This window comes from Vicia villosa, linkage group LG1, assembly GCF_029867415.1.
Source record: "Vicia villosa cultivar HV-30 ecotype Madison, WI linkage group LG1, Vvil1.0, whole genome shotgun sequence".
NCBI lineage: Eukaryota > Viridiplantae > Streptophyta > Magnoliopsida > Fabales > Fabaceae > Vicia > Vicia villosa.
In genome coordinates, this window is record NC_081180.1 from 77,791,812 (window position 1) to 77,803,194 (window position 11,383).

Genomic DNA, 11,383 nt, shown 5'->3' on the forward strand with positions numbered 1-11,383 from the left:
TCTGAAAATGCACTTCCGAATTTGTTATGGAGTTGTTAAATTAGAAATAAATTCATAGAATGAGTCTGAAGATCCATCTCTAAACTGAATTTTGGAGGAAAAATGGGCGAAACTCAGTTGGTGCGTGTTTCAACGAGACTCATGGTGCACCCAAAAATGCATTTTCGAAATCAGGTGGACATTTTTGAATTTTTATAGGGTGTTTTTCACTAGTTAGGGTTGAGATAAGCAATTCTCAATATGTGATCTAGAAAGTTTTACATGACAATCATCCACGTTGTTTTAAATATAGTTAAATTACTTAAAGTAGAAAACAAATTTCTGGCTTCTCTGATTTACTTTCACTTCTTCTCTTTTTAACTTTTCTAGCTTCTTTATTTCATGAAAGACATATCCCAAACCCTTGATAGATTTTAACATTTGGTGTACACTAACCAGAACACACAATTGACCTAAACCAACTACCAACTATTCGAACCAAACACAAGACAATCGTCAATTTTACCAACCCTACCAGTCACAAGATTACCAACCCTCCGAACAATACCATCACTCCCAAGAATTCCAAACCTCAACACCATACCATTACTCCCAACAGTAGCAAAACCTTACCATCACCTCAGTCACATTTGACAATACAGTTCTGCACAAAGGAGGACAAGTTGCTAATAAGCAATACCATATCATGCATTTTCTAGACTACAGGGTAGTGAAAAAAGATGTGTGCATCAGGAGGTATAGAGCATCCCTAATCAAGAAAAAGCAAGTTGTGACTGATCATACGCCTAGATGAAATCATACATGAATGCCAGTATTTGTGTTGATCGCGCACTTTCAAGGAAAGTTAACACAGCCACACAAAAAATAGTGTGGTTAGCCAAACATTAGGTTTTTGAACAGCTTTGCAGAAACAGATCTATCTTACAATGAACTGCCAATATATCTGAGTTGTGCAAACGTTAATGTCAGCTTAATAGAATCTTCGTGGAGGAAAAATTCCCCACAAGAAGCTTTAGACTTGAGCTTAGAGATTATTTAGCCCTCTGAAGCCCAAAGAAACTTTTCCACAAGCAAACTTTAGGTACTCCCATGGTATACACCTCTTAGTCTGCACAGCAACCTTTTATGTAATTTGAATCAAAAGAGCAAATGAACAACTTTTTTTGTGTAAATCTGATATCCTTTGCGTCTAAATGCAGAGATTAATCCCTCAAATCTTGTGATGCCCAAACGGACAGCAAACCCTCCCTAAAATTTTTGACTCAGCTACATTTATCCTGATTCTTCTAAAATAAACAACTCAGTAAAATAAATAATATTCACCTACCTACTTTATAGGAGCCAAATTTAAAAAGTATAACATCCACCCTAGCTATTTATCATATTAGTATTAATAAATAATATTCTTTAATACTATTTATTAATACTAATATGATAAAGGAAAAGGGAAGAAAATGCCAGTTACAAGAATGAACATATGATATATCATTACAGTATCAAAAATATGTATGTTCAAGATGCTACAAGGGAATCGGAAAATTTGGGTCTCATTGGACAGCAAAAATATGGGAAATAGTAAAAGACATATTCTGTATACCTTTGACTGCATCACAAACCAATGAACAAATTAACCAACCAGTTTACAATCTTATGGAACCAAGCAAATGAAAATATTGCAGGCATACACTACACCCGATATATCTGTGGGATGCTGTAAGTTTGATGCAATGACTGACAGACATTCAAGCATATTGTTCCAAGAGATAAGCAAAATGAAGTGTGTATTTCATATCAACCTCTTATCAGAACCAGAACCCGAACCCGACCCCTTAAGATTAAGGTTGAACCATTTCTTTTTGCCAGATTTATCCTTGCCATCTGATCCTCCATCTTCCCCGGGGCTCTCACCTTTGGAATCTTCACCAGAAATTTTGCTAGAACTTCCATTGCTTAAATTACTACCACTTCCACTAATATTGGTTGGCTTAACAATGGTGAATGTAGAATGAATACCATCCCTTTGTTTCAGAAGCTCGTCTACCTGAGTAGCCATAAAATTTACAGACAAGTTACATCATATTGTAAGTGTAAGATACTGAATTGCAAAACACATTTAATGGTAAAGCCGGGATATACTATAATAAAATGTTTCATTTATTTACTAAGTTCATTTTCACTTGATATATTTTAAATAACAATAGAAAAAACAAATTGCTGTGTTTCATTTTGCTTCATACCTGTTTAGTTTTGGAAAACAATTAATATTTTCATTGTGTTCAGTTTTAATTGCAAAATGCATCCTCATTTTTACTGTTTCCTATTTTAAAAGCTTTTCATAAAAAAAAGGTAACAACAACTTCTCATGATTTTCTTCGTATTCTCTACAAAATGTAGAAAAAATAAGTAAAGTGAAAACACGGTTAGAATTTGCAGAAATGGTGAAAACAATTCAGGACATCTCTTGAAAACAGGAAATGGTTTTTTTATTTGACATTTTGTACATCATATTCACATAACAATGTACATTAAAGGCCAAAACCAGCATAATCATCGTATGGCATAACAGACGGGTTGTTTCCTTTTCCTCTATTAAATTATAACATGCTACAGATTATCAGCCAGCCAAGTAATCCAGGTGAGAAAAATGAAAATCTGCAACAGATCTTGCCACAACTTAATGGAGCAGATGGGAATTTTTTTTCAACAGATTATCAGCTAGGCTGTGGGGAAAATTAGTGTTAAAAAGAATGCTAATGTGTAAATTTCTAGATATGCATTTGTAATATAACTGTAGCACATGTTGAAGGAACGTACAGACTGTTTTTCTTTTGTGTATCTGTCTGTCACTTCCTGATAGCGTGCCAATGCCTGAAAAGTGTTCAGAAAAACATCACTTTAAGGACCACAAAACAAACTTCAAATCATGAATAACTGTCGAAAATAATAACCTTTCTATACTCTGATTCGAACTGGCGTAGCTCATTCCTCTTTCTTAAAATTTGAGCCTCAATATCCTTAAGTTTTTCGGTGGTATCCTCAAGTGTTTCTGCACATACTGCTTCAATTGTATAGCTAGCAGTCTTAAAGAAGTTATCTCCTACACAAGATCAACTTGAATTTAGTTTACACGGAAAAACCAGCACCAGCAAGCAAAAAAAAAAATGAATCAAACTAAATTATTCAGACCATAAACAGCAAATATATGTGTGCCAGGCTTTAATTCCGAGACTTCACAAGGTTGAAGACCTTCCAACCTTTTAAAGAAAGCCCCCTCAGGATCCTTTGCCATTGCTAACTGCACCACAGCACTAAAAGTAAGAAATACACACCTGCAGATGTCACAGTTGAATCCAAATATACACAATCAAATTATATACCGCATTCACAGTTGAATCCATTCTGTACACTTGAAAATGCAAGAAATACATTCCTGCAGATGTCACCTTCCCAGTCTTCTCACTATCTTCCTGTATAAACAGTTGCATAGAATACTAGCTCAATAAATGCCCAATTGTAATTAGATAACTACACCTTCAATAAACTAATTAAGAGCTGTGCATTTTATGAATCAATTACTAATAGCTTAAGAAGAATTAAGTGTATCTTAACACAATCCATCAGGTTGAAAGCACACAAAAACTTTCAACAAATGTTTGTGTTATGTCTTTCTCTGATTTGAGACCTGAGAGCCTAACAGAAAATTACTTTACATAATCCAGATGCCAGATTTGTTTCACAAGTTTTAAAAGTTTGAAGGACTTGATTATAATTTTTATTCAGATGAGAAAAACAGGAAACACAAGGCCAAAAGCTTTAGAAGCAACCACCATAGCTTGAAATTTGTATTGTCATGCTTCCGCATTTTTTGAAACAAAAATACAACTATGTGCAAAGAATGTTATTTAATGCCTGTGATTATCAATATTAGGCAGCAAGACACAAGTACAAGGGAAAAGGAGACTGGGGTAGAAGGAGGGAGAACTTGACTTATAAGTTAATGGGCAACACTTTGATGATCGAACATTCTGGAGACAACCATGCTTGAAGAAAACGCCAGTACTACCAAATTAATAGCCATTTCATTTTGGAGAGAATAAACCATGGGGTATCCCCATTTAAGATGTGATGTTTTGAATTTGATTAAGAGTTCTTTATTAAGTCTTGTGCTTTGATATTTGATTTTATGAATCTTTTATGGGTATCTTGTTATTTGTTTAGTTTTTCATTAAATATATGTTTTATAGTTATTATTCATATAATATGTTTTATAGTTATTATTCATATAATATGTTTTATAGTTATTATTCATATAATCAGTCCTAAAAATAGTCAAGTAGCGGTTATCCCGCTATCCGCTATCCCGTTTTTGGGGTCGGCCGCTCCACTGTTTGGGATTGATAACTCTGGTTCGACTGCATAAGCACAGGAAATATGCTTTCTTTTCCTATTATAGCTTCTTTGAGATCTGAACCCACGTTCACGTCCATGGTGGCTGAGACTGCTTACAAGTTACAACCTCAACCCATTCATGGTGGTATAACAATTTCAATTTAATACTAATATTTTGGTAAATTATCAAGTCAAAGGGAGTAAAAGTTGAAGCCCTAGATAAATATTACCTGCAAGGCCAAACCATAGCCACCGTTTGCATCTTGTTCGAAATAGAGCAACTGAAAAATCAGCGTTCAATATTACAATCCAATGCTACATTAACTGGAAGAAACTTCAAAAAAAAGGCATTATTAGTGATACCTTGAATTTGCTTTGTGCAGTTGAAGTAACTCTAACGACAATCCCTGACTGAGCTTGCTGCTCACTTATTGTCACGCCAAAAAAATGAGCACATTGCTTCTCTACCTGCATTGAATTGCCACAAAGTGGAATTAAGAACAGACAGATACCAGGAAGATTACTGTATTGCTTCACTCATCACGAAGAAGGAAACAACCTTTCCACTAACTGATGTTCCAATTGGAAGGGGTCTGACAGTAACTGTGCCATTCAAAGCCTCTTCAAGAACATTAGCTGAAATGGTAGTCTTGATGGGGACACCCAGCTTGCTATTACCAAATAAAGTAAGAAACAATGTAGAGCTAGATAACTTTGAAAAATAAATAGTCATACAATAAAATCCACACCTGAATAAAGCTGCAAACATCGTGTTCACAGTCCCAAGATTAGATAAATCGATTTCCATGTCCATGCTATCAGCATCAAGTGCCTGATATGCATAGACAAAATAACATTAAGTTACATAATATGAAAAGAGTTGTATCGGGACGGGAAGAATGAAAACTGAAACACAAAAAAAAAAAAAAGCTTTCAAGGACTATATAGCAACGATGTATTAAAACAACCCATTTTCCTGAATGCAAGGAGCAGAGTACTAATTAAACTAAACTTTTCAAAAATATACATGCAATAATAGTAAAGATAAATGCAAGAATTAATCTTAAAATATAGTAATCTATCAAAAGATAGACAGGAATTACAAAAACAGTACATATGTAAATGATATATACCGAAACAAGGGGCCCAAATTTCACAGCTAACAAGTGTAAACTCAAATTTTGGCTAAATAAATATAAAATTAAACATGTAGGTAAGCAATATGAATGCATTAGCTCCTCCCTCCTGAGATGTAAATGTTGGAAGCATAAGAAGAGCTTTCAGGTTCAATTTTGACCATCATAGAAGTATGATGTAAAATGGCAGATCCCCAGAAAAGGTGGGGAAAACAAATCTAGTAGTCAAGCAATGTATTTCATATCTATTTTCCCAGCTAGATAACTAAACTAAGTAGAATTTTCTTATGCCATCAGCCATAATTTGTCTCATACTGTAGGAAAGACTGGAACAGATAAACAGAAAGAGTATATACATACTATATAGAAGAATGTTGGATTCACATGGGAAGTATAGACCTTTTCAAACAAACAAAAAAACAAGTGAAGGATAGGAAGAAAAAGACCTCAAATCCTGCACTGTCATACTGCCTTCTCTTCTCTGGGTCAGATAAGATATTATAAGAATATGCAACCTCTTTGAATAGTTCCGAAGCCTCGGGATTGCTGGCATTTTTGTCAGGGTGATACCTGTCAATTTTATATAGAGATCAGTGTTATCAATCCTAGATAGCAAAGCATAGTGGCCGACCCTAAGAACACCACAGTGAGATAGAAGATAAAAACCTCACAACTATTTTGAAATCCTTGTACATTTTATTTATACTTTATTATATAATATATACAAAATAAATAAAAACCTCACAACTATTTTGAAATCCTTATACAAAATAGAGGATGACCACTATTTTGAAATCCTTGTACAGTTTATTTATACTTTATATAATACTACAAAATACATAAAAACTTTACAACTCGCCATGACTAACTAATGAGAGGGTGAAAAAATGATAGCAGGAGTGAGACAGTAAGAGTGGAGAAGCGCAAACACTGGTCGGGTGTTTTTGAATTGCAAAATGCCCTAAACATATAACTTTATGGACTTCTCAGAATCTTATGAACTCATTATGAGGTTTGGCACTATAGCAGCTGCAACAACCAAAATTTTGGCCAATAAAGCCACTACACTAAACCGATCCATTATAGCAGCCAGCTTACAACATTGATAAAGATATATTAAAAAGACCTACTTAAGTTTATAGCAATAATTATAAAGAAAACAACCAAATAAACTCCTTGATTCCACAACATCAAAACATTAACTATTTCATTTTGTATATGCAAGTAATAAATCACGAGAAAGCAAAAATACCTAACAGCGACTACCAAAATAAAACCTTGTATAAACTACCCAAATGAAAAATTCAAAACTCAAAATAAAAGGGACGAACTTGAGAGCAAGCTTTCTGTAAGCGGTTTTAATTTCCTGGTCAGTGGATTCCCTCGAAACGGACAAAACTTCGTAAGGATCCCGGCGAACAGCTGGTGTGGAAGTTCCTTCCATCTTCGAACCCATTCCCGTTCACCAGCTCCTTTTTATCTCTATTTGAAAAAGAAGAAGCTGAAAAGGGACCAAATTAGGGTTACGGAAATTACTACGAAAATGACATGGTGTAGTTTGACCTAAGTGGTTAAAAATGGAATTGAAAAAGGGGAAAGGAATCGGAGATGATGAAGGGCACGTGATTCAAAGCGACATTGGATCGGTTTTGTGGGAACGAGAAAAAGAGGGGAAATTGGGGAAAGCGTGTTAGGGATCTGAATTTGGATTGAGAAATAGCGTTTTGAATTGAAAAGAGGAGAGAAGAGAAGAAACAGAGTCAGGTTGGTTCTGTATTGTTGTATGAGACGGGGTCGATGGCGTCCTTTCTTCTTTTTTTTTCTTTTTTTTTATTTATTTATTTGTTTGTACATTGAAAATGCTCAATCGCCATTCTATGATTGGTTGGTTTAACTTTTTTAACTTCGACTCTTGGATTCGACCCCTTTTTTTTTAATATTGATAATAAAAATAATTATAAAAAATAATAATAATATTATTTACTTCAATACTAAGATGAGTTTAAAAGGTAGTGCTAATCATGTAAAATATTTATAGGATAAGCACATTACAATTCTTAAAAATAATATATTTTATATGTAATTTAAATAAAAAGTCAAACGTCTATAAAAATTAACGGTTATGATTTTATTGACAGTATAAAATTATTTTATATTGTCAGTGTATTTTCATTACATCCATATAAGATTAAGGTACCGAATAATATTATAAAATAATTTAATATTTTTATTCAATAGAAATGTATTAATTCGTATATAAGAAATGTCACTCTACGTGGCATATACACTCTAAATAACACTCAAACGCCATGCTACTATGTCATGATAAAAAAAAAATGGTGCATACACTATAAATTAAAGAACATGTGCAACACATGTTGACTATTGTATTAAAATATCATCTATTACATGATATAGGTGCATGCGTTAGAGACAATGTATCTCCTTACAAATTAGAGTGCATGTGTCCATTTTCTTTTTTTCGAAAAATTGTCATTTTGATAATATTTTTGAAACAATTATTATTTTGGATTTTTTTAAAAAATTGGTTATTTCGTTGATTAGTTGTTAATATGAAATTATTTTATATTATCAAAAATAAAATATCACATAAATCTCTAGATACATTTCAAATGATAAATTTTTGAAGTACTCTTAATAATGATTTTTTCTAAAAGAATTGACGTGTATCTCTAAAGACTAAAGTTATTATTTTAAATTATAAAATGTTTACAACAGATAATTGGGAGATAATTTTCACACTTTAAATTAGTTTTGTAGAAATAAATTGCACATTGTCGTTATTCCAAAAAAATAACTGAGTCATCACTGAATTTTATTTATCTCAAATAAGGAAAAAGAAATATCCAACAAACCTCAAATAGGAAAATGATGGTCTCGCAACTAAGAGAAATGTACGGAAGTCGATTACGCAAGGAGAAGGTATTAGCACCCCTCGCATTCCACCCTTGTTGTTTCTAATCAAAGGGTGTGTTATCTAATGCTTACTTGTTAAGGGAATACATGTTATATGTTACAAAGGGAAAATAAACGGGCTATAAATAATTGAGCTCGCCAAGATTGTTCGAATCTTGTGCCTACGTATCTCTAACATGCAAAAGAGAAATCACAGATATGAAGTTCTTCTCAACATTTTCTTATGTTTGTTTTCTGTTTTTTAATGAGTGACGTTAACGTTCGCACTCTAGCTCTGAAAAGAAAAAATGTCGATGAGGCAAAGAGTTTGTTGGTGTTTTATTAGGAGAACAATTTCAAGTGATTCCCTTAAACAAGAGAGACTTGAATCTTTTCTGCTTTAATTGTGTAAGTGTTTTAATTTTGTTAAGTGTTTTTGAATTAGTGTTTAAGAAAATGTTTTAGTCTTTTATGGACAAAAAAATGGAATGAAATGGAAACTTACTATCCTAGTATTATCATGTACAATCTACCTAAAGTTATCATGTACAATCTACCTAAAGTTATGGCTTTTAAATGAGATTATTGACCTAAAGGAACATTACAGTAAATGGGGGGTGGCGGCAGCTTCAACTTCTTCTACGGATTTTTGGAGTGATCTTACACAGTATTTCGTGACAGATATGGTATGTTTACCTCATGTCATACACAAATTTTTTTTGTTTATATAATTTAATGCAGTTATGTCATTGTACGTTTTTGTGATTGTCATATTTTTGAATCACGAGATAAGGTTCTAGAATGGGCATGTGCTATTGGAAGAACTCATGGTGTTGTTGTTGTTACAATCCAATCCGATTCTGCTAATGGAATGCGAGGGAGGAAGGATAAATTGATTATGGGTTATGACCGAGGAGGAAATTACAAAAAGAAAAATGAAGTTGTGGCCTCTTTTGATGGCAATTATACTATGAGGCTTAGATGCCCATTTAGGCTGAGATCTGCTCCGAGTGGTATTAGTTGGAAGGTGGTTGTTAAATGTGGGATGCATAATCATAGACTAGATAAGGATATGTTAGGTCATGACATCTTGGGGCATCTAAAATATGATGAAAGAAAGTTTATGAATGACATGATAGAGTACAATATGGCACCAAGGTACATTGTGTGTGCTTTGAAAGACAGAGATCCAGAAAATCTCATGAGTATTACCCAGATTTACAAAGCTATGGCAACATATAGACTGGGAAAGAGAGGTGCACTGACAGAAATGTAAATGTTATTGAGCCTTATTCACCACGAGAAATACATGTGTTGGTCTATAAATAAGGAGAATTCAGATATTGTGGTTGATATCTTCTAGACACACCCTGACTCGGTCAAGTTGTTGAATATGTTTCCTTTGGTGTTGATTTGTGATTGCACGTACAAGACAAACAGGTCAGAATATTAGTATTAATTCTCCCATCTTAAAATATGTAGAGTAATCTAGTTTATGGATATTTTTTAATCGTGCAGGTACCAGCTACCACTGTTTGAGATTGTTGGTGTTACATCAACAAAATTGACGTTTTCAGTTGCTTTTGCATATTTGGAACACGAAAGGGAGGAGAACTTCACATGGGCAGTAGAGAGGCTCAAGGAGTTGTTCTATTATGAGAAGTTGCTAGAAAATGTCATGGTGACGGACTGGAAACTTGTATTAATGAATGTCATTGATTATGTGTATCCAAATGCGTCTCATTTGTTGTGTACGTTTCATATTTCAAAAAATGTTAGAATGAAATATAAAGAGTATGTCAAATCAGAAAGACAAGAACATGTCATGGATCAATGGAACAACATGATGTATTCAAATACAAAAGACGAATTTGACGTACATCTCAACCACTTCGAGAGTGTATGCGGTGATATTCCATCATTTGTCAAGTATGTGAAATAAACATGGTTAACACCATATAAAGAAAGATTTGTTGCTGCATGGACTAACATAGTCACTCATTTGGGGAACACAACAACAAACAGGTACATTCTAAAAGAACATATGTTTATGTTTTCTATTTTTTTTAGTTGTTTATTTAATGTGTCTATGATTTGTAGGGTGGAGGTTGCACATTGGAGACTGAAGAACATGTTGACGATAAGTCGTGGTGATTTATGTGCAAGTTGGGAGGTTGTTAACACAATGTTGAAGTTGCAGCTAGGTTCCATAAGAGTGACGTTTCAAAAAAGTATCGTCAACATTGAGCATCAGTATAATACTCCATTCTATTCTAAATTGCACATTTTTGTTTCAAGATAGTGTATACAAATCATTGGAAAGGAACTAGAAAGAGTCAAATTTATCGGTGCGAGCAAGCAGAGGTGTGGTTGTTACATTAGAATAACACATGGGTTACCGTGTGCGTGTCAGCTCGCCGGCTACCAGATTCTAGACATACCTATACATTTGGAATCTATTCATGTGTTTTGGATAAAATTGAAAATTTATAAATATGAGGTGAGTCCTGACAAGGGGAAGTGGGATTTAGAAGAGGAGTGCGAAGAGTTGAAGCGACAATTTAGTACTATGGATATTGTGGGTCAAAGAGCATTGAAAAAAAAAGTTCGTGATATTGCATATCCATCCACATCTTCAATGTGTCCACCGCCGTTCAAATATAAACAAAGAGAGGAGTTAAGAAGAGTAAAAAGGAGGAAGAAAATGATGTGCATCGTGATCTAAGTCAATGGGAATATGTTAATGCTTCGCATGGGAGTCAGACTACAAAGAGATCATGCACACAACCAAGTAGGAGTCAATCGTCAACCATGCAGATTGGTAAGCAACCTTCTATCAATTCTGCAAAATACAAGTACTTGTCACAGTTTCCTGCTTCTTTCATCCATACATCAATGACATTGTCGATGTTGAGCCAGATGGAAATTGTGGTTTCTGTTGT

General features: G+C 33.9%; 2 protein-coding genes across 2 annotated transcripts; one reads left to right on the forward strand and one right to left on the reverse strand.

Annotated features, from left to right (window-relative positions):
* Nucleotides 1-1,461: 1,461 nt before the first annotated feature.
* Nucleotides 1,462-7,335, reverse strand: LOC131642844 (chaperone protein dnaJ 15-like). The gene is made up of 11 exons (XM_058913021.1): nucleotides 6,857-7,335; nucleotides 5,972-6,095; nucleotides 5,139-5,221; nucleotides 4,949-5,060; nucleotides 4,753-4,857; nucleotides 4,620-4,670; nucleotides 3,378-3,467; nucleotides 3,187-3,295; nucleotides 2,949-3,097; nucleotides 2,815-2,868; nucleotides 1,462-2,041 (listed from the first exon to the last, which is right to left on the reverse strand). Exons 1-11 carry the CDS (start codon nucleotides 6,979-6,981, stop codon nucleotides 1,787-1,789), a joined length of 1,257 nt encoding a protein of 418 aa, XP_058769004.1. The 5' UTR covers nucleotides 6,982-7,335; the 3' UTR covers nucleotides 1,462-1,786.
* A 1,082-nt stretch (nucleotides 7,336-8,417) lies between these two features.
* Nucleotides 8,418-11,166, forward strand: LOC131646563 (uncharacterized). The gene is made up of 6 exons (XM_058916575.1): nucleotides 8,418-8,468; nucleotides 9,038-9,127; nucleotides 9,235-9,713; nucleotides 9,960-10,370; nucleotides 10,542-10,614; nucleotides 10,855-11,166. The coding sequence occupies exons 1-6, from the start codon at nucleotides 8,418-8,420 to the stop codon at nucleotides 11,164-11,166; spliced, it is 1,416 nt and encodes a 471-aa protein (XP_058772558.1).
* Nucleotides 11,167-11,383: the final 217 nt, after the last annotated feature.

Bases quoted from the DNA above. Each gene is read 5' to 3' on its own strand.
- LOC131642844 (XM_058913021.1), bottom strand. From the start codon at position 6,981: ATGGGTTCGAAGATGGAAGGAACTTCCACACCAGCTGTTCGCCGGGAT. The intron at 6,096-6,856 runs GTTCGTCCCTTT...TAAAATTGACAG, and splicing joins TACAGAAAGCTTGCTCTCAA to GTATCACCCTGACAAAAATG. The intron at 3,098-3,186 runs GTCTGAATAATT...GATCTTGTGTAG, and splicing joins ACATATATTTGCTGTTTATG to GAGATAACTTCTTTAAGACT.
- LOC131646563 (XM_058916575.1), top strand. From the start codon at position 8,418: ATGGTCTCGCAACTAAGAGAAATGTACGGAAGTCGATTACGCAAGGAG. The intron at 10,371-10,541 runs GTATGTGAAATA...TATGATTTGTAG, and splicing joins GATATTCCATCATTTGTCAA to GGTGGAGGTTGCACATTGGA. The intron at 10,615-10,854 runs GTTGTTAACACA...TGTGCGTGTCAG, and splicing joins ATTTATGTGCAAGTTGGGAG to CTCGCCGGCTACCAGATTCT.